At 38.1% G+C, this 23,906-nt stretch overlaps 1 protein-coding gene across 1 annotated transcript in view; it reads left to right on the forward strand.

Annotated features, from left to right (window-relative positions):
- Window positions 1-22,707, forward strand: part of PRKCE (protein kinase C epsilon) — a 282,199-nt gene extending 259,492 nt beyond the window's left edge. The window contains exons 14-15 of the mRNA XM_005144578.3: window positions 1,533-1,679; window positions 19,465-22,707. Coding sequence (XP_005144635.2) covers window positions 1,533-1,679; window positions 19,465-19,611 — 294 coding nt within the window. The 3' untranslated portion in view covers window positions 19,612-22,707. The remainder of the gene's footprint in view (window positions 1-1,532; window positions 1,680-19,464) is intronic.
- The last annotated feature ends 1,199 nt before the right edge of the window (window positions 22,708-23,906 follow it).

Raw genomic sequence — 23,906 nt, forward strand, 5'->3', positions numbered from 1 at the left:
GAAATCTGTGAAGTGCAGTACTATACTGTCTAGTTATATTTTCATGTCCTGGGCTTCTTAAAAACTACATGTTCAGGTGTTTTCCCTGCCTCCGGGAAGATAAAACACGGCAGATACTAGGATCAGATTGTACTTCTTTGATACCTGGGTTATATGGTACAAAAAGCATATCCTGTAGTTTCCATGTTCTGTTTCTGCAGAACGTGGCTGCTGGTTCCTGGCTTGCTCGCTCCAGTCCTGGAGGTGAAATAAAGCAGAGGAATGTAGGAATGTGTTTTGTGGTTTTCCAAGAGACCTCACCAAAGCACAGTAATCCTTTCAAAACCTTTGTTTCTCCCGCCTATAGAAAATATGGCCTGTAGTGTAGATATAAGTTGTCCAATTGTAAAACAACTTCCAGGGAATTTGAACACAAGACCAAAGAGAAAGATCATCTTTGGAGCAGCACGTGTAAGTCAGAAAATACAGAGAGAATTGCCTTGGTGATCTATGTTATGTCTTTAAAATGATAGCAGTGGTATTCTCCTGTGGATGGCTGGTCTAGCTATCTAAAACCGTCTTAAGGGCTTCAGTAGCTACTTATCCAATAGCTGGATTCTGTGTCCACATGTATGAGGAAATAAGTAGAACAAGTGCTAATAAATGAAGGAAGAAATAACAGCAAAACCAAGAAAAATATTATCAGCTGCCATCATTTGATATCCGTGTCTTACGGATAGCTGTAAAGCTTTTTGCTGAAAGAAATAATAAGAGTTTAAAAGTGAAGAGTTCAGAAATTGCCACACCAGAGACCAGTTAGTTCCATTTGCTGCCACTAACGGTGTACTAAAAAATGAAAGGGAGGGTGCAAGTTATGTCGTGGAGTTTATCAAGGAAAACTTTCTGCTGGCACTCATCACTCCACCTATTTCCTGAAACAGAGGTCTTATAATTCACATAGCTGCAGATGCTGTTCTTATTTGTATTAGAATAAAATCCTAGAAATGAGTAAGGAGGTTATGGCTTTTCATGTGTCAAAAATGTATGATTATACAACCTATGTACCCAAAGAAAATAAACAGCAGTAAGCATAATATTGTAGCCCCTATCCCCCAACTTAGTAGTTAAGACAGAGCAAATAGGGCAAAATAAGAGCTATCCTCAGTCTATTTGGAAGTGTCTCTGGAGGGTTTAATATTTTCTGTCTTTCTTTTTGTATTGTTGGCCAAATCTGGAACTAAAAATGTGGACAAAGAATCTGTTCCTAAAGCTCTCTCAGCCAGATGAAATTAGGAGGTCTCAGCAATCAGTTGAAGGAACTTCCTGAAGGAGACTTCCACTCCAGAATCTCTGAATCCACTGGTTTGGCTGGAACCTCTGAACATTGGAAGGGCATCCTTATTGCTCTTAGAGAAAAACATAACCTTCTGAAAGGGGACTGTCTCTAAAAACGAGGCTTTAGGAATTCTAATGAGTAATTGCACTGAAAATGGTTTCCAGCCATTGCCATTCATGTTTTAACTTTTTCCTCCTCTCCCTCCTCTGCTCTGTAGTTCATGACAAAGAACCCCAATAAGCGACTTGGCTGTGTGGCATCACAGAATGGGGAAGACGCGATTAAGCAGCATCCATTCTTCAAGGAAATCGACTGGGTTCTTCTAGAACAAAGGAAAATCAAGCCACCCTTCAAACCTCGGATTGTAAGTAGCAGTTTGCATAACATTCAGAGAAATCTTGATTTGACAGTTCTAGTTGTTGGCTTTTGTGTTGCATGAGTTTACCCAATGCAATATATAGGGGTTGAAATAGTAACGTAAAAACCACACTGAAAAGATCACCATGTCATTGCTTCAGTGAAGGTAAGTGTCAGGAGTAGATTTAATGCACAGAAAGATCTTCATGTTCACCAGTGAGAGGGTTCAAGGCACTGTTTCAGTTATTTTCCTGTGTTCCTAAAGATACTTTGATTGGAAGAGATTATTTCAGTTGGGTATGGACTGTCTGTACTCACTGTGTGAACCCTGCTACAGCCATGTGCTGCCAAGGGGCACTGGATTTTGTATCGAAAGACAGAGGAAAGAATTTCTGATTAATAATATTCTAACTGAAGATACTTGAGAAAACTGCTTCTGGGGCAAAGAAATGTACATTATGAGTAGATAAACTGATGTACTCACGTTTTCTTAGGTAACAAAGAAATATTCCTGTTTTAACAAAATCATGTAAATAGCAGCCCCACATGCAGAAACTACAAAAGCCAAGTGAAAATTCATGGCTTATTCTTGTCTTCTTCTGGAAGAAAATACAGTTCACCAAATATCAGCTTTGCAGCTGAGAATGCATGCAGTTAATTTTGTGCTTGAACCATACAAGAGAATAATTGTATGATAACTTCTTTGAGATTGCTTTGTTGTCTTTTGACTTTTGCACATTCCTAATTACAATGTTTGACTTGTCTGTAAATACAGTCAAGGTATTTGTTTGCTTCTTTAGATAGTTTAGGAAGGTATTTATAAATAATAAATAAAACAACTTTGGGCTCAACACTGAATCCTCACTTAAATTTAGAAGTGGAAAAGTCCCTTCTACCATTGCAGGATTGTTGTCTGTTGCATTTAATGCATTTTCTTTTAGTCCAGTGAGATGCATTTCCCCGAGTTCCCTATGTAGGTGGTGAAAGTGGAGCTGCCTGTCCAGAACAAGACTCTTAGGTAGCTCCTCAAGTCTACACTTGGAGAAGTCTCTCTCTATATATAGGTCTTTCCCTGTTTTCACAAGAATTTGTCTCACAGTAAATTTTGTGGCTTTGCTTAGTATTCATCAGCATTTTTGGTGATGCAGCTATCAAATCAGGATGCATAGTTCTAAACTAATTTTTACTTTATGCCTGCACCTGGTAAGGCCTAGATTCCTCACATCTAGTCTGTCTATTTGCTGCTTTCCCTTCATGATCGAGATGCACGGTCCCTTTGACAATAGGTATTTTTACAAGGCCTTTGTTATTTTGTAAGTATTCCTGTTGCATTGGTCCTTTTTTAAAGTCAGGAGGCATTTAGAATATCAAATATTTTTATACATTGCCAATATAAATAACTTCTACCTTCTCAATGCAGCTTCTTTCCCTTTCTGGAATTATTTCAGTACTGTTGTATTTTAAAGCCATTCATATTTTATTAATTCCCATTGTTTTGTTCCTTTTCTCCTTTCTTTAATGATATTTTAGTTGAATATGTCAGGTTTAGTAGTGATTTCAGATTATTTCAGAGTAGCCCTTTGTGTAATTTTCAAGACAGCTGCTTGCTCTTTAAAAACTGTTAGGGTGATTTTATACATCTTTATTTACACCTTTTCTCATTTTTCTTCAGGCTGCTTCTCTAACACCAGATTTTCATACTACTTCTTTCCATATTGTATATGCCAACTTGCTTTATTCTACCAAATTTGATTGCTGCAGTCTAGGAGTTCTGTATGCTTGTTTTTTAATGAACTTGGTTTTTGTGGTGGTGAATTCAGGTAATATGTAGTCTATGTTACAGGCATCCCTATCATTTTCATGTTTGCAGTCTGCTCTCTCCAAGATATCTTCCCCAGTGGCCTGGTCCTATCAGCTTTTACTGATGACTTTTTTACACTTAGAAAGAGTATACCTTGCATATTTACACTGTGGTTATGATCCCTCAGCTGTTCTGTATCAGCTGTATAAATTGCAGTTGTTTGGATTTTGTTGTTGTGTAGAAATCTTTGAGCAAGACTATACAGAAATTTTGATTTGTCCTCTTAAAACTGAACAATTTATTAGTTGGTATCTATCTAGGCTGGAGAGAAAGATGATATGAACAAAATATAATTACTAACATTGCAATTTATGAAACAGTAAAGGAATCCAGGGCAGTAAATTTCAAATGCTGAAAAGGTGATTTTGGGTGCTTGCCAGGCCAGAAGAGGTTGAACTCACTTTGAAAACTACAGGAAAGAGGGAAGAAGGTGGACACTGATGAAATAAAGTCTACTTAAAATCTAAATAGTGCCTCTCTAAATTAAGTTGTGGGTATAGCATTGAGATTCATTGATTCAGATAACCAAGCGTAACTTCCCCAGCTATGGAATTACTCTGGGGAAAACATAACTAATGCCTGTGTTTGGAATGTTTTCTGGTGTTTAACATCTTTCAGTATTGATAAAGGGATGTTGATTATTTAAAAGTTACTTTTAAGATTAAGAGAGGATTAAACCAATATATGTTTAATCTTATATTCAAGGGAGCCTAGATCTGTGAAATTAGCTATGAGGAAGAGGCCAGATTCTTAGTCAGAAAATAGACATTCTTGCATGTGTTATGTGAGTGTACATATGTGTAGGGAAAGAATCACACAACGCATATATCGTCATTTGTGCATTCAAATTGAGTTTTGCATGCACATACAGAATTTTGCCCATGCAAGAATGCATATATTTGCACAGGTATTCATCTATTTTCTGACCAATCAATAAGATGACTAAGGGGGGAAATTTTATCATTACTCTATTGTGTACACTTTCAAACAAACCCAACAACATAGGGTCCGTTCAGATGAGCTCTGGGCAATATAAAATGCTGACAAGTCATTAGGGAAAATGGCCAGACACTGAGGTCCCATCAGACAATGGAATAATCTGCCAAGGGAGGTCACAGAGATGCATGGAAACAAACCTTGCTTCAATTCTGCCTCACTACTCTGCTGATCCCAAAACATGAGTTCTTTGGTTAGCATATCTGTGTTCTTTTCTGCTGCCCTTTATCCTTTCTCTGCCATAATAGATTTTGTGAGGAGATGAATTACATGGTACTGTAAGGCTTGTGCTTCTCCATGGTTCAGCTATGCCACTTCACCTCTGCCAGCCTTAAGTCTGAAAGTGGACTTAGAAGAAATATTTCATGGCTATTTATTAGCCAAACTTTAAATCTCATACACACTGTGGGTAGATGCAAATATATTCCTTAATACATCAGAAATATACTGTTTATGTCCTTCTAGTTACATGATTTGACTATTCTAATGATGTTTTGGAAGCTGAAATCTATTCCCTGTTTTCAGCATTGGAATGAAAATTATTAACGTTCTAAAGGTCCTTGAAAAACTGCCTGTGTTTTCTGAAGGCTGCAAGAGTGCCCTGGGCAAAGCACTCATACAAATGATGGAGGGTGCTAAACAGTGACAGGAATCCCACACCAGTTGTGCTAGGCAGAGTCAGACCCACCAATCTGGAAGCAGATTGATGGCCCTGAAACCTGTTATGAAGGATCTTTTAAGCTCCTCCAGCTTAATTACTTGCAACAGAGAATGCAAAGGGGTGGAAGTGCATTGAAGCCCAGTCCTATGATGCATATTATCTACCAATACTTCCTTTCATATATCCCAAATTATGAGGCTTTTCAGTGGCAAAAATAATCTTTTTATACATGTATTATGGCTTTTACTATACTGAGGGTATATAATGCAGAGCTATTATAAACGTTAAGCTACTAAAGAAGAAATAATAGCTCTGGGACATGTACATTAGAAATCAAGCGATATTCTGAACAGCTATGAAGAGGCTGTTCCCTCTAAGCTCCAGTGACCTTGATAGTGTTTCTTGAAGATCATTTCTGCTGTTCATAAAACCTAATTCTTAGAACTTCACAGAGTGTCTTGACATTTTCTGAATAATATTATTCCCTGAAGCTTTTAATGCAGACATGAATGTCATTGCATACACAAGAAACAAGTACAGTTTTAGTGCAGACACATATCTGTTCTCCAGAGGAGCTGTTGTGAGACAGAAATCCATTTGAAGCATTTTATTCCTATGTTGAGATATTTTGTCTCATGTATTCTTCCTAAAATTTTATTCCATTTGGAGAATAACATTTCCCTAATCAGTAGCCATAAGCCCAGGCTGTAGTTTGCAACCTAATTTATTGCTCAAGAACCACAAAGGCCTTGATCCAGTGATTCTTTGCTCTTTATCTTTCTTTGTTTCTGTGGTTTTCTTCCTGGCTTGGTTGAATTGATTATTTCCATTTTCAAAGTGCATCTGCCATGTTATTAATGAAACAAGGGTGCAGCAGATTAATTTCATACTGAAGTAACTGATCTGGTGCTAAGTGTGGTAGATCTTGCTTAGTGACATGATGGGATGTTTCTGTCTATCTCATACCAAACAATATGCACTAAAAACAGTGATTGAAACAAATTGCCACTTCACCTTTAATGTGTATTGATGAAATTTATATTGTCCCGATTTGTTATTTACTGGAAAATCTTATATTTGAGATGGGGAAGCAAAGGTCAGTGGTAGTCTCATATTAGCAAGTATTTCACACGATCATAGAATAATTTGCATTGGAAGGGACCCTTAAAGGTCACCCAGCCTAAACCGCTGCAGTGAGCAGGAACGCATTCAACTAGACCAAGGGTGCTCAGAACCCCATCTAATCTGACCTTGAATGTTTCTAGGGATGGGGCATCTACCACCTCTCTGGACAACCTGTTCCAGAATTTCACCACAAATGCTGGAATTTCTCTAAATCTCCCCTCTTTTAGGTTAAAACCATTACCACTTGTCCTGTCATAACAGACCATACTAAAACCTTTGTCCCCATCTTTCGTATAAACCCCCTCTGAATATTGACAGGCTGCAGTAAGGTTTCCTCAGAGCCTTCCCTTCTGCAGGCTGAGCAACCCCAACTCTCAGTGTTTCCTCATAGGAGACATATTTCATCCCTCTGAACGATTTCCTCTTGGGTTTTGTAGACCAGCACAATAAAACCAGCATATTTCTTAAGCTGTTGGTTACAGTGGGTCAGTGTGCTGCGAGGAGCTATGAGACAGAAGAAGCTGTTAAGCACAGCAAGTCTCAACACAGGAACACTCTTGACCTTTTAGGCTGAAGTTTCATTGTCAGCCCTTGAAACATGTGCATGCAAACAGACAGACTTGTCGTTTTCATCCACCCTGTTGTAAATGTCAGGGCTGGGAAAATCTGAGACTTTGACTAAGACATCCTCAACATGAAGAAGTTGAAGAACTCTGAGCCAGAGGGTAATACAAAGCCTGGTAAAACAGATGTTTGCCATATGTATTTCTTTTTAGCAATTAAGCCAAAGTTTCATCACTAATGCCTTTATCAGTGCCTGTGGCAATCTATTCAGAGTGTGGCTTTATGGAGATGAAGTTGACAAAATAATCGCATTACGATGATTTACTGTGAATGTGCAGCTTTCACAGAACAATACATTAATTTTCACTCTGCATTCATAATATCTTGGGTTTCTATTTTAAAAGCTGTCTTTAAGAGCCTTAGAAACAGAATGAACAAGGTAGTCTATTGCAGAATTGTATCTTGCAGTGTGGAGCAGCAGCAGCTGCTGCCAGCCCATTTAGTTAATCTAATGTGACTCCCTTCATTTTGCAGCCCATTCCATTCCTAGTGTTGTATCACTGAGAACGTTTTTAGAATATTTGTATGTTCCTTCTTCAGTTCTGACTTCTCAGGGTAGAGAGTTGCTCTAGCAGCTAAAACCAGTGAGAACTACAAGATACAGAAGTTTTCACTAGGTTTTCTAGAAGCTCAGAATGTTGTCCAGGGTTCATCACCTAACCTTTCATGCCTCAGCTTCCACTCTGTGGTAGGAAGAAACAGGACTGAGGAGTGTTAAAAACTCAATTCTCAAGATCAGCCTGGCTTTTAAAGTGATTGAACACGTAGCACTTCCCTTGGAAGAGTGTTCTATGCTCTACCAGACCTCAGTGTTAGCAGAGTTCATCTTGATCCTCACTCTCAAATTTCCTACAGTAACTTGCACCTCTCTGTCAGATCCAGTAACTCTAATAACCATTATTGAAGTCCCTCCCCCCTTAGTTATCTTTATCTGTGCCACATTGTCTGTATGCAGTTTCCTTGTGAACCTAAACTTCCTTGTTAAGTCTTGACTTAAGGATGCCAGCAATGTGTCCTCTTTCAGTTTTGCACTGCAGCAAAGGTTTGAAGCGGAATGATTAATAAATACAAAATTGTAGCCCTAGCCAATGATTGTGGGTTCCAGCCGGAGTCAGAGAGCACTGGGAATTTTCTTTCCCCCCTTCCCTGAATGAGTGAAAAACTGGCAAGATTTGGCAACCCTTTGGTGATGACTTATGCCAAGCCAGATGCCCACAGTGTTTGGAAGCTGGGTAATAAATAGTAAATACAGATCAGCACCTCCAGAGCATGCAGCTGCCCCGTTTCATGGGCAAGCAGGCAGAGCCCACGCCTGCCTCATGGGTGGGTGCCTCAATGAACAAAAGGCTCCCTAAAATGTCTTCAATTAGAGAGGTGTGTGCTTCAATTGCTGCAGCAACCGTCTGCTTACTGTGAAATATGGCTGGAATCCTTAAAGAGGGACCACGTTTCTGGAGAAAACTTTCAAGTATATTAGCCTGAAACATAAGTTCTATCATCTCAGATTTGTTTTCATACATGACTGCTAACAGTCCTTCTTAGTAAGGGATTTTTAACCTCGTGTTGGGAAGTCATGATACTGTTTTGGTGGGGGTTTTTTGGCACGCCTCTATCTTTTTTGGTGACGGTGGATTGTATCATCATACATGCAGAATTATGACTTAGCCTTTACGCTGTGGGGATGAAGCCCTATAAAATGCAGTATCATTCAGTAGCACCAAAAGGAACATAGGAAAGTACAGGCCAAGTAAATTTCTTTTTGTATAAATGTTCTCTCTTTTCAAGTTTGCTTCAGTGTGAATGTCCCTCTTTAAGGTAAGGCCTTCAATATGGGGAAAATGTCAAGGTAGGTCCATTTTTAGGCCTAATAACCTTGAGGTGTCCCTTCAGTTTCATAATATATTTCCATTCAGTCATCAGTGCATGGCAATGAGCATTTAGCAGATAAGCACGCAAGGGGCTATACTGCATGCTTTTGCATGAAGTGTTACTGCTTAGACAAAACAACACCGGGGAGTGATGTTGAGACCTCAGGCCCTCATGTACCATTTTTGAACATTGCACATTTTGTATTCCTCACTTGCTACAGGCATTTAAGGCATAGGAAAAGAGTGGGCTTTCTTCTGAGTGACACCATGGTGATTATACCAGTGTACAATTAAAAGGTTTAGAAGCAAGGAAGAATCTGTGTTTTTCAGAACGGTTGAAATATATCCTTTACTAAAAACGATAAAGAAAAATGAATGTGGACTTTCAGGACAGCCTTTTAATTAGAACCAGACATAATGTTGAAGTCCAGCTCTTTTTTTACACACGGCCCCTGCCACAGGGTATCCTGAATTAGAGTATTTAATGTCAGCTGGTTTCTAAATGATTTCTGCTACACTGGTAGCAGAAACTGACACTGGTAGATGATAGAGCAGCACTGGATATTGGCAGCCAGCAAAGACATCTCCGTTGAGCTTGCAGTAGTCAGTTGTGAACAAGGGTACGGTAACTCCCTGCAGTGTAGCTCATAGCAATTAGACTAGCATGTGGCTGGGCAAGGCAGAGAAGTCCATAATGCTTCTGGCTCTTCCTTCGACTAAGTTCCCTTGGTTTACAGGCTTCAACTAGCTTGGCACTTCGTATAACCAGTAAATTTGCTCAGGCTGTAAGTATGTAGCTTTCAAGGACCTTATGTGCAGCTTGTATCACAACTTGGAGAAATAAAGAGTGAGTGAACTGGTATTTTTAAGGGATTTCAGTGTTGATTGTTTGGAGGAACAAGGTTCTTTTTTCCCCAGATTTGCTCATTTGGTTAGGTCTTCTTTCTTGGTTTTATTCTCTTCAGTGTCCGTGCCTGCAGCAACTGGTTTTAGCTGTGATTACCACAACACTAGAACTACAGAAGTTTGAAAGCTACTTCCCAGCACTCCAGGTTCCCAAATATTTATAAGTTAAACAACTTTTATTATGCTTCTTTTTATTCTGTGCTGGGATCCAGCAGTATTTGTTTGGTTTTACTGAGTCCTGGTCTTGTATAAAATCTTTTCATACCGAATAATTAGATTCATTTAACCATCTGTTAAATGTACATTATTAAGTGGTGCCCACTGGGATGGAGTGGTAAGCAGCCAGAATGTCCCTGCTTTGCTTTTGGGCTTCCTCAGAATAAGAGAAATTCTGTTTCACCTTTGGCTGCTTTAATCTCCAGTGCTATTTTCAGAAAGTAAAGCACTAAATGAAGTCATCATGATTACTTAGGGTACATTCTTAAGTGTTCAAATATGTTTATATTCATGTAGATAATAAATAATATTCCTGGGTTGGGCTTGTTTCTGATGTCATTAAAAGCCAGTGGCAAAACACCAGGTGACTTAAGAAGCAGTAGCATCTGGCTCTTTATCAGACAGTGGAGAGGAATTCATCAGGAAAAAGGCAAAGTCTTGTCAAAGGCTGGTATTCCATGACTAGTCCTGTTCACAGCTGGAGCCCAGTGAACATCATAGAGTATGAGAGCTTTAACTTTGGGTTTATTGCTCATGCAGAACCTTTTATATTAGCATAAAGTTAAAAACAGTGTCTTAGCAGGATGTTCATCCAAATAGGCAGCAAAAAAAATCTGTCAACATATGATTCACAGCTCAGCACACTAGTGCAAGACTTAGTTCCTTTGACATATGTGCTGACATGCAGGTGGTGGACTAAAGCAGCTGATGTGTAGGCACTTATCCTCAATAGCAGGACAGGGAAGGCATCTTTAAATTATAAGGAATCCTAGCACTTCATTAGCTGCTGCTTTCTTGTTGTTATGCTGCTATGCTGTTACAAGGGATTTTGTTACTGTGGAGGCACAGACTTTGTACTCTCAGCACTGGTCCTCTCAACAGCATGCTTCAGGAGTCATATGCTTAAATTATGTGGGATGAGAGAAACACCCAGTCTAGATATTTATGAAGAGCCTTAAGTGCAGATCTAGTTCCTTGATTTGCATACCATATTCATGGTTGCAAAGGACCTACAGAACAATGATTCCCTTTGCTTAATTACGGATTATGGAGAAGAAGGAGTTGAATGTGATGACTGCCCATGACTCTCTGAGGGATTGTGTTAGTATCTGACAAGACCAAAAAGAAAGAAAAATTGAATTTGTGCCCTCAGGTCCACAATAAGCTCAAGTTCCCAACAAGATGAGATTTGCACAGTGCAAAAGGCCATTAAAGTGAGAGATGATCAAGAGATCATAGATAACAATAGAGAGATCACAATCCATGTATAAGGGAACAAAAATAGGAAGAAAGTCAGATGCATAGTGAGGGGAAAATTGCTGAGGCTCAAAGCAGAGCAGTTGTAGAACCAGGAATAGAACCTGTGTCACTACAAGGTCTCCTGTGTCTTGCTGTGCTCTTTTGTTAAGACTGTGTTCTGAAAAAGCAGTTCCAGTGCCTGAGGAGAGGTGGAAAGGAGATGTATTAAGATGCAGAAGCAGTAGGCATTCATGTGTAATTGTGCAATGCCTTGTTTTTCCAGTCTGTACTTTGTATAAGCATGTGCATTAGTAAAACAAAAAGAAGAACAACAAAAACCCAAACAAAAGCCAAAAAACAAGACAAAACACAACTTCAGCAGCTTCCTAAAATGTCACATATATCTTTATTTTAATCTGTCTTTGCAGAGGCTTAAAAAGAATCATTGCAGTTCAAAATATGCTCTCTAACAATTCAGTAGTCTTAAAATACATCACTGTGTAGCTTTTGCCATTTGTAAGAGGTGAGATCTGCTGTATCGTTTCTCTGTATGAAAGCCTGTTGTACAGGCATGTCGTCCACATCAGACTAAAAGCTTTATTCTTAATGAGCTGGAGGTTGTCATCAAAGAGCATGAGCTCCCTGAAATGTTTTGAAGAAGGCAGTCTTGCCAAAAGCTCTGTAGTATTCCCACTCTGCAGCCTGTAAGTATGAACCATCCTGTGTGCAGCTGAGTCTTGGAATTACGCTCCCACTCTACATGCTTGCTATTACCTTTCATGCTGTGGGTTTTCTTTGCACCCAGTGTGACAGTACATGTCTATGCCTTCTTGATAGAGGAGGGGCTCAGAATCACAAGATAACTGCTATATATATATATATATCATTTCATAACATATTCAGGAAGTGGGATAGGTGACTGTATGCAGAATAAAACATTGGAAAGTTAGTATTTATTCAGTATACATGTCAGAGATACGAGGCTTGAACTATTTTATTACATCATTCACTTATTCACTAGGATCAGTCTCCTTAATTTATTCCTTCTCTTTGTGATCACTTAAAGAATGGAAAGCAAAGTACATCTAATGATCTTTTGCAGACTAAATGTGGTCAAATACCTGAGTGCACTGCTAGGCTATCTGTATTTGGGTAATTTTTCAGTCATTTATGGGCAGTTTCCTGGAACCCACTGGAATTCTAGGGACATTTGCCCTAGACTTACCAACTGTCCTGCGTCATTTCTTTGTGTTTGTTTCAATCCAGCTCCATTTTCTGGGTATAGCCAGTCCTTTGTGCCAAAGTGCTACATGTCTACACCTGTGTTTCAGGACTCACCAGCAGGTGGTTTAGAAAGTTGCAGATGCACCAGCCCTGACTGCTGTAACTCTGCTGTAACAGCCATGGGTAAAATGCAGAACACAAGCGAAAATGGACTAATCTTGAATGTATGCCAGGATGTAAGATGGGACACTGTGATTGTGACCTTAGAGTAGTTGAGGATGTCAATGGAGGTTTGCCAATATAATGGGAATTAGAGAGGCACACTTAGGAAATCTGTGCTTTATGTTGATCGTAGAATTGCAATAGGAATTGCTTTGTGCAGATGAAAAGTATTTTCATAGGATTATTCCATTACTTTCTCTTGTCATATTTCCTCCCTGCCCCAAGAAGAAATATAAATGTAGTTAAACCCTCATAGAAACCTACCATAAGGGAAAACTGCAGTGTAGAAGTTCAGATGCTAGCACTCTTTGTGACTTTGGTTTTTGCACTTTTTTAGACATTTTCAATCTTTCTCACTCAAAAATGTCCATGTATTCTACCATAGCATAGCTTACTTGCAGTGGTTTTATCATTATTAAGCCCTAGTGGAAACAAGCCCTGATGATATGGACAAGATGGATCTCAAGGGTAAAGGACTAACTGCATGTGGGAAGCTGTCGTTCTGACCTCCCCTGCAGCTCCTGTGAAATCTATCACCATCAGTGTTTTACACAGAGGTAACTGTTGTGGTTTAGCAATCAGGCTATGAACAAAGTAGTTTTGATTATATATAGCTTTAGTGCTGTGTACTTGTTCATGTTAAAGCCATACCCAGGTAAGGCCATAGGGGATAACAGTTTTACAGCAACTTCTTATTGGTGAGGTTTATTGTCCAGACTGGGGACACAGGGAGGTGGTCAGTGAACCTGTACATCTTTGACTTTGTTTGCCTTGCAGTTTGTTTTGTTGTGGCAGATTTGGGGTGCAGAATAGGAGAAAGGATATGCAAAAGTGAAACAATGAGGCTGACATCCTGGCCATGTAGTCATTAAATGTTTGTACCCCTAGTTGTTTAGGTTATTCCTCCTTCCTACTTGACCCATTTCCCCTAGGAAAGATACATAGTGTTTCAGTATAAAGATAGTTTCAGCTTACTGGATCACAAATAATCCCTTTTAAAATTCATAGTTCTGTGAATTAGCTTGGTGTTTCCATAACAGATTGAATTATAGACTGCTTAGGTTGGCATGCTTTTCATGCCAACTGCTTCACCGCCTAGTAACATGTTTATTGAGTGGGGCTTTTTTCCACTCTTTGTCTTAATTTGGTGTCCTTTACATCTAAGGAAAGGATCATTTAGGAGCATAAAATCTCACCTCGCTGGGAAGCAATGAATGTAGGTATACTTGTAAAAACTGCTTGGATTCAAAACCCTTTTTATCATCATAACCTTCAGCTGAATATACTGCAGCTCATTGCTGATCTCTTGTTAACTTGTCCATGTGTGAACAGAGCAATTAACATGCTGAAAAAAAAGTAGTAACTTATGAGTTATTCTGATAATATATATTCCACATCTTCTGCAATAAGACATCTTAGGAAGTACTCCTAATTCTGATACAGATTCTCAAGGTGTGCAAATACTGTGAAAAGGCATCACAAGGATAATTGGAAAAACAGGCCTGGAGTGATGCTTTTCTAACAGTATTCTTTGTATATAAAATGAGTTATGTGCAAAAATGAGTGTTCACTACAGTTGGTCTCAACTTTTTAGAAACAACTAAATGTTTGTGAAGAGAGATCCAGTCACTGGTGCAAAGTGATCTCTGCCTTTGCTGCACTTTTTGTTATCATAATAAAGAGAGGTGAATGAGAGCACAGTGATAACATGAGGTTTGCCACATAACCTTGTGCTTCTAAAAAAGTTTGCCTGATGTCATGAGTTTCCATTTGTCTTGAACAAATTAATCTGAAAATGTTATCAGTGATGAGGTAAATATAAAATATTTAAAGTCTGATAATCCTGCTCTAGGAATTTGTTGTTGATGATATTGTGTCAAACATGGGAATCATTTATTTCCTACTGAAGCAAAATTCTGGATAAAATGAAATGATACTGTGTAATACATATGAGAAGGTACATCTTCTGCTGCACATCCCACTCCTCCTGCACTGCAGTCCAGTGCCTTTGTAGCTGCACACCACAAGATGCCCAGATTTAATCTACCTGTCACATATTTGATGTGCTGCTGATATAGCTGGGTTCTACACTGGAAGCATTCTCTGGTGAAGCTCCCCAGATGAACTATAAACTCCAGGATTTCACTATGGGCTTGAAAATACAGGAAGAGACATCGAGAACTGCTCTTGTCAGAAAATTGCACTGGAGTAAAGTTAAAGATGTTTCATTTAGTAATACAGAAAGGATGATCTGCATCTGTGTTTCTGTGGAAAAACACAGCAACTCAGACTGTGAGAATCATGGATGAGTTTTGCATATATTTTGGATCAAAAGATCCACTTACTGAAAAATATCATAGGAGAGTATTTTTTTCTTCCAGCATATTGCTTAATTATTATCATGCTAATTTCTGGCCTTATTTGCTTGTATTGGCTGTCTGTTCTGGATGAGCTCCTCATTCTACTAAACTAAACACAAATCTATTAATTGCTTTAAAGAAGATTCCTATAGTTGTATTTAAGCAGCATTTTGGGAATTTGTAGGAAAATCAGACTGAAATACAAAGCATAGGCTTTCATGGCAATGTCATTTTCTAGTCCCCACTTCCTTCTTTCTTTCCTCTTCTCTGAGCAGTCTTTGAACCCACTGCACCATTCCAACCCAGTTTAGTGCAGCCATTGAGTTTGCAAAGGACGTTAAAGATTTTTGGTGGTTTTCTTCAAATTAAATGGAAATAAATAATGGAGTAGATAGAGATACCTCTTAATGCCTCTGAGATGGGGAATTAATTTAATCCTTATTAGACAGAAGAGAGTCCACTGAGCCTCTTGGCTTCATGGCACAGGTGATGAGGTGCCCAAGCTTTGCTGAGTTCCCCTGGTTTGCAATATCCTCTATCAGATACCTTCTTGCAAGAATTTCTGTGGCTTTTCAATACCAAGGGCCCCTGTTGCTCACATCTGGTTCATGTCATTTATGGAAGGAATGGCAAGTTTTAACTTTCTTCATGTATTTTCAGTGATAAGAACATCAACTGAGATTTCTTTTTTCACTGTTGCAATTCATACAGTGTCATTTAGTAATCATGAACAGACAAGGCTGGTAATCCTTGACACTGGGAAGATTATTAAGCATGTTTTGGAGGGGGGTTTTTTGAAGCTTGAGTCTGTGGCTGCTGGTAGAAAATCAATTTTTTCTTGAAATGGGAGTGAAAATAAAAGCAGTTCAGAAAAAGAGTTTACGGGTGTGCTTCCTAAGAGCATATTAAGTTCCTTTCAGTCTTTTAGTAATTATGTGAAGAGATTTAACACAAATAAGCAACAACATTTTGACTCATAGAACCATCCCTTTATCCAAAGTTGTGCCGCCCAACTAGGAAAGCTGATTAAATGGTGTTGAATGAAGAGGTAGTCTTAAAATGTCTTCATTTCAGGTCTTTGAAGAAAAGTGGTTGTCTTTGAATAGAATGAAACATTATTTTGACTTAAAAATTGTCATCCTTGATGGGTCATGTTAATATTTATTCATTCAAGTGATTCGGTTCCTGTAAAGTGTTGCATCTAATCGGATCATGTCGCCTACATGAAGCAAGTCCACGGTGTTCCCAGGATAAGCAGGTCACAGTAGGTCAATGGGAGACCTGTGAAGCAATCACACTGCATCAGCTAGCCAGCACGTTTCCTGCACAAGAGGTAGTGAGTCAGTATTCCTGCCCTCTGTCAGAGATAGCCTGCTGGTGGAGAAGCCATCTTCCACATGAGATTCAGAATTGGAATAATGTTGTTTTTAGTCATTACAAGTGCTGTGGCACTGCTGGTGCTCTTTGTCAGAGACGGACTGCCCACAGGCTGCCTGCAGTAGAGCAGTTTCAGTGCAGTGTGGAATTTGGCACCTACTGTTGGAAGCTCTTGGGTAGCTGCTGTGCCCCTGCTCTCAGGTCGCACTGATGCATGCTGAACACAAGGTGTTTGGGTAATCTAGAGGGAAAAAAAGAGTAGCATCTGAAACCTAATTGAATTTCAGTGTGTTTCAGTGTACAGCTGTGGGTTTGACAGTTCTTTTTTTCCTGATAACCCTAACTTCTTAAGTCATCTGAAATTGAAAAGTTTTACTTGGAAAAAAGTTTGAAAACTTAAAGTGTTCCAAAGTCTCAGGAGCTGCAGACTAAACAGACAGAATTCCACCCATTTAATTACTGTGTTTTAATGGTGCATTTGCCAGGACAATCTAAATATTTTTCCCTTTTTTCTTCATGTTTTTTTGATGTTACAAAATTGGATTATAGATGCACTCTGTTTCCTTCATATATTCTCCTTACCTTGCAGAACTTCTTTCTTTTCTCAGCTTCACTGCTAGGAGACAGCCACAGCCCTTCATACCTTCATCCTGAGCCCTCATGCTGCAACTGTATATTGATTCATGCTGTTGGCCTATAGAGTATTCACAGTGCAAGTGCATTAAAATAGCAATAGGAGCAGAAATGCGGCCAGACCTGTTTTGTCTTAGCAGTTGGGGCCTTGCAAAATAGTCATAGCTGCAGGAAGAAAGTGCCTAAGTTGCTAAAGAGGATTTCTCAAATAAAGCTTTCTGTTGAAAAGAAGTGCTTGTTATGAACTCTACCTTTTGTCTTGTGTGGCTTAATCTGCTTACTTTTGTTCCCTGTGATTTATTTAATCTCACTTCATCAAAGCGTATCCTTGCGATCTTAGATTGCTCCATACTTGTCCTGTTAATAAATTGGGTGATTTAGGTGTATGCTGCCAAAAAGACATTGAATCGTTTATAAATTTGAGAAAGCTGAAACTTCTATGTCTTTCTTTGGTCTTGAAGGCATATTTTAAGACATGATAGGCTTCTAAATCTAAGCAGATACCTTTGGTTATTGTTTCAGAAGTGTTTGAGACTCCAGGTTCTACTGGAAGGACAAGTATTTTTAACCAGTAGGATTTAGGTACACCGATATTGGGACAGTTTTTTCAGATGTACTCACCTGCACTTTTTCACCTAAAACCTTCACAAATCTCAGTGGTGGTTTTATGGAAAAAGTAGATAGTGGGAATTAATTGTCCCTGCTAGTCTTAAAGGAATTTATCATCTAACTCCTTTAGCTTCAGCAAGGAAATGACGCTTTTCACAAATGAAAAAGTATGAAAACCTGAACATAGTACATACTGTATTTCTTCTCAGCTAATCCAGAGCTTATTTGCCATGGATAGCTAATGGTTAAAGTGTGAGTGTAGTCACATTTCTCTTGCACATAATTATAGTTCTGAATTTGAATTCTGCTTTCTACAAATATTCACTTACCTCTTTCTGCTTTAGTGGCTATTCCTGCAGCAAATTCATTGTATGAGTGTATGAAAATACTACGGTAGGACATGGGGAGCAAGAGGAATGTAGACATAGTTGCAATGTAATGTCTTTAAAAATTCATATGGGATATCATTCTGGGTTTGCAATATTTGCCTAAATGACTGGGAAAAAAAACATAAAAGCCAAAGGTATAATGCTCATACTTTATGCAGTTCAGAGTATTTGGGTCACATACACTTCATGTTCAGTCTTTATGGACAACGTAATTAAAATGTCACAATATAAACATATGTATAGAGCTGATGAAGAAATTATGTATATATTTTATATATATATATAAATTAGTAGTATTTACCTACACTTAGAAGCATATATCCTATTTGGAATACATTAATGTAATTTATAATATATCAATCTATAGTTTTATCACTTTACTTTGTAAGTCAAATAGCTATTCTGTTCTATTTCTGGTATCATGTTAATCTCAGACATGTGCAGGATGGAAATAAAGCTAGTTTCCAGTGTGCCAGTGTGCTTCCATTAAGTGTCACTCAGGTAACTATTAGATTGCTTCAAACAAAGAGAAAAGAGACAGTGTAAAGGAAAACACTTGCTCCAGTTCCCTGAAGCTGTACATGTCTGAAACATGCTGCTGACATGGAAAACATGAACAGTGCCAGAATCAAGGGAGTGACCATGGTGAGTGTTTTCCCCTGTAGCCTTGAGGTTTTTTTACATGCAAGTAGTCAGAGATAGTCTGTTGTGGGTACCCTGAGGACGAATCGGCCTCCTCAAGGCTGTCTCTAGTTAATACATCTTATCCCAACTAGAATGTGTACAGTTCCACTTTGTTGGCCCAACTTTGCTGAAAGAGCATAGACATGAATGGGGAAATCCCGATGCCATTGAAATAAGGAAGAGTTCTGAGGTGGATTTCTCTGAAGCCAGACTTTCACACTTTGCCATGGTGCTACAAATGACATCCATCTACACTAGGAAATCTGAGTTGTCACCATGAAGCTCAAAGATTTTGGACAGAGCTGTTGTGAGGTCTGAATCTGATTTTAAAGCTGGGTTTAGCCAGATTTAAAGAATAGGTAACTTGAGTTGCAACAGCAGGGTATGTTGTGGGGAAATCAAATCATTTTGCTCTGTGCCTCTGAAATGAGATATCATTATGTTCAAATCCAAAAGGAAACAGCCGTACCACCTACTATGCCAAAGCCTTTTTTAAACTAGTCCTAATCTCAGCTTCCTGCTTTATCATCATACTGCTATTCCTCCGCCTGTCAGGGACCCACGAGTCTCTGGGAACTCATTTATAGTACTGCTTCTGTGGCCTCTCCTGAACTCATTTATAGTACTTGCTCCTGTAGCTTCTCTCATATGTCTGTTATTCTTTGTGTGAAGTAGCTCCTTTTTTATTTCAATCATTCCAGAAAATTCAGCCTTCTGGGGGGGATGGAGAGGAGGGAGAGTGCCTCTTATTTTACTGTGCTGCTTTACCATTCACCTTATTTGTATTTTTCTTCTCAGAAAACCAAAAGGGATGTAAATAACTTTGATCAAGACTTTACACGAGAAGAACCAGTATTAACGCTAGTGGATGAGACAATTATAAAACAAATCAATCAAGAAGAATTTAAAGGGTTCTCTTATTTTGGAGAGGAGCTACTGCCATAGACAACATTAGGCTGACAGATGAATGATGCTGCAAGAAGTGATTCTGAAGAGATCGTCAAAGTACTGAGACTCAGTAGATCAAGAACTACTTCTCTTACCCTGAGCCCATATCCCCAATTAAATATATATTTATTGGTTTTTTTTCCTTTAATCTTCTGACCTGAAAGCACTCTTAATTTCTGTCTCACAAAGCAATGCAAAATAATTTTGTATCAGAAATTGTAGATGTAACACACTGCCGTATGTTTGCAGCTTTTCTTTTATTCCTAAGATCTCCCCAGAGGATAAAATTGCATCCTTTCCATGGAAAATGAAGCCATGCTATTAAAAGTGATTTAGCAGATCACGTTCTATAATCACATACATATTTAAGCTAAGAAGGTGAGAACTGTTTCTTCTGCACTGGTGGTTATGGTGAGATCTGTACTCAGAGGTGGAACAAATGAGTAACATGCTACCTTTTGGTAAGCAGAGAAGTCTGCCTTCGTGGAGGTGTAATCCTCAACTATGAGTTTATTGTGTCGAGGTACAAACTTAAAATAAAGCTGTCCAGAAAAAGAAGCACAATTATGGCTTTTGATGAAATTCCTCGTACAATTTTGGAAAACTCTTAGGAATAAGAAGAATCACAAAGATAACTGAAACTTTCTTTAAAGCCAGAAACAGGTATTATATGGATAGTTATTAAAGGGCTAAAGAATAAAAAGCCTATAGTGCTTTAACACAGCTATATATAGGCATTTTACCGTTTTTCAGGCAATTGGGTGTACTATCCATGTTACCAAATTGAATATCCATTGAAATGAACCATTGATGTGATGGCAAGCTTGCAAATGTTTACAGTTAATTTTAGATAAAAATTAATTATAAACATTATAAATTTGCCTTTTCCATTGTAGCTAAGCTGATACTTTCTTATTTATATTTATTTTCTCAGCAGTGTGTTACTTTTGCACACTTTTACAAAACCATAATACTACTGTGTTTGTTGTTTTTCTATGTTTAAAATCTAAAGAGAAATCTGCTTTTAGAAGACACAGAATAAGGCTACACGTGCATTATGTGGAAGTGTGTTGAAAAACGGAAGATCAAACATTCACAAACTGACATTACTGAACGTTGTACATTGAATTTTTTTTGTGTATGAATTGAAATGGTAACTCATGTGGACAATACTACTAATGTGAAGTTACCTCCTGTAGATACGCTAACAGTGTTATGTACTTATATTTCCAGGAGTACCCTGTGGTTTGGTTTGTTCCTTTCTTTTTTTGTGTACATGTATCGCTGAGGTCATTTTATTATATATTTTACTGGACTGAGTGAGCGGTCATTGGAATCCATTTTAATTGTTGCACATGGATTTCCAGCTGCACAAAAATATATATACTTGTGATTGGCAAAGTGGCACTAAAGAAGCTTTTTTGCCTTTTGTACAGGTGAGATTTTGTATATAGTGTTTGCTGCAAGGCCTGTGGAATTCATTGAATATAGAGGTATCAACTGCTGCATGTTCAGGCATACTATTAAAATGTTAGTCTATGAAAGAATAATTATAATAATGTCCATGTGCAATACTCTTGTATGTGTATTGGTTCAAGTTACTGTCAGAGAGATGAGGTTTTTTGTTATAAAAGATGTAGACATATATTAAGCTATACTAAATCTCTTGTATAGTTCTCTTCAACTCTATTATGACATGATAGAGCTCGGAAAGAGAAAGGAATGTTACAAATCTTGGTGGACAAAGTGTGAATCATTGGCTTTAAGAGATAATTTCGGTCTCAAGCAGATGACTTAGTTTGTGTCAGTTTTGCGTCTGGCTGCTCATAGCCTGTTACTGATGACAACATTCAGTTCCATTTTGTTTTGTTTTTAAAACTCAGGTGTAATTATTATATATATTCTTATGATGATTTCAAAATATTAAATATTATGATATATCAATTCATGTGTTGTCTGGCCTACAGGTGTAATAATGGATCAAGCCTTTAGTTTAATTTAATTTATCTTCAGTAATCTTTTGTACTGGGAAAAGACTATAGCTTCTGGAGCTGCATACCAGCACAGAAACATCTTAATGATTGCATCATCTCAATGTTTAAATTTCTTTCTCTTTTAGAAATATATTGCAGAACTGCCCATCAATTTGTGTCTCGCCACTGGCTCTGTTTATTTTCCCTCATGGTTAGCTTTTGACATCCAGGCAAGAACTGATCACAATGCTAAAGCATTCTTTTCCATAGGTGAGTAGACTGGCTAGGAAGACAAGTTATCAGATAGCGCACTACTGTTTGTAAAACAAGAGGCCTTTACATAAAACTCTGAGCATTTATTTTGAAGGAATAAAAGCATCCCATAAAGCTTTTGTAAGCAAACTGTGTAGTCTGCATTCCCATTTTTGACATGAAGATAATTAGCAAACATTTGTATTTAAGAGGCCTCAGCACCTGCAGTGTTTGGTAGGATGCAAAGAGAAAAGTGAAGGAGAGCAAAACTTTTGCATGGGCAGGTATTTCTTCAATATAAATAGTCAGATCCTCTGCATTGGGTTTACATCGGAAGGTTTCTCTGTTACCTTGTACATTTTTTTAAAGGTAATTCTTAAAAATGGACATTCTGTTACATTTCTGCCTGTTCTGTAAAATCTTTCCTGTTCCTTCTTTGTAAAATGAGTGCAAAATGCCAAAAAAAGATTGTTAATAATAATAATAATTATAAAGAATCCATTGCTTCTTGTTTTTCCTCCCAAATAGACTTTACTAAAACATTGAAACACATTTTTCTCTGTAGGGTGAAAAGTAATTCTCTCCAAAAAAGGCTTACAAATTACCTCTTTTTAAATTATGTGCAGAATAGTTCTGGCTAGATATAAAATGCATTCAATTGGGGGGGGGGGGGGGGTGGGTTGATTTTTTTTTATTGTGAGGATTTATTTGTACAGAATTTTTTTCTTATGGATGTAATTTGGATCTCTTGCCATTCATTAGTGTTATTTCATCGTAAACATTATTACTGTGCCAAATGTACTGTACTCAAAAGGATGTGAATGTGTATTGTTTCGGAACCTAATAAATACAATGATGTTAAATCTTATTTTTTTCCCCAAAGTTTTCCTGAGTATTTCGTAATGAGGAAGAAAGAAAGATGAAGGATGAATATTTTTCCTGTTACATGTTATACAAAATACCATGAGCTTGTCTTTTAGGAGTGGATATTTTGCAAAGGAAGGATTTGCTAACAGGAACCTCATCTGTGAAGCACTAAACACTCCAAGAGAAACACAGGTAACAGTGTGTGAACACTCTTTATTTTGGTTAATATAACATTTACCTCAAAAGCACCAAGCAGGTGAGTTTACGGATAACTACAGTAATGGTCAACTACATAACAACTACATAATGGTCACCGAGTTCTGACTGATCCAAGCATTCTGCTTAGGTGCATTGTTAAAACTCACTTCAGTGGAGCACTTTGTGCACAAACACTTGAGCCTACTTTAGTCTTTAATTGCATTGATTAGAGGGATTAATAGTGTGCATATGTTTAATTACTTAGGATCATAGAGCTTATTAAATGATTCATTTACCTTAATCTATCAATGTGACATTGTCTGAAATATTTCAGTTTTTCACTGAGTTGCAATTTGCACCTTAAATACTTTTCTTTTTGATGGTTTAGAATTCTTAGCTTCCGTTTCAGTAGATCAGCTGTCAGGAGACTCTGGCACTAATTCCAAGTAACAATCATTCCAGTTAGGTACCTTAACCAGCTTTAAAAAACAATGAAAAATAAAAAGAGTGTTTTCTGCTCAAATTGCAACTTTTGCATAAACCTCCCTTCTTTTTCCTTCACGCTGGGTCTTCTTGAAGTCATTGAATGTGTTTGGTGCCTGTGAGCATATTCCAAATCTTGTGTGTTGACAGCATTAGCATAAGCTTTGTCACACAGATTTTACCAGTTCAACAACTACGTAACATCCTGATTTTCTGGGTATGTTTTGCAACCTTAAAAGCATATGAAAACTTAACCGTCACCTTACAGACAATAAGTGTCATTGGTCTCCAAATACATCAATCCATATCATGTTTTCTCATAATGCCGTAACTGATGTCTAGTAAGAGTTTTATCCTTGCTGATGGACTGCAGATTTGGAAAGACAGCAGTCTTTTGAAGAGGGATGAATTGCAGTCTGATTGACTGTCCATACTGTAAATGTGGTACTGAAAGTTGAGAGAAGGACTCTCAGCGGGTATCTGTCTGCTTCTGTGGACTTCCAAACAGAGCTTGTCAGA

Source organism: Melopsittacus undulatus, chromosome 3, assembly GCF_012275295.1.
Source record: "Melopsittacus undulatus isolate bMelUnd1 chromosome 3, bMelUnd1.mat.Z, whole genome shotgun sequence".
NCBI lineage: Eukaryota > Metazoa > Chordata > Aves > Psittaciformes > Psittaculidae > Melopsittacus > Melopsittacus undulatus.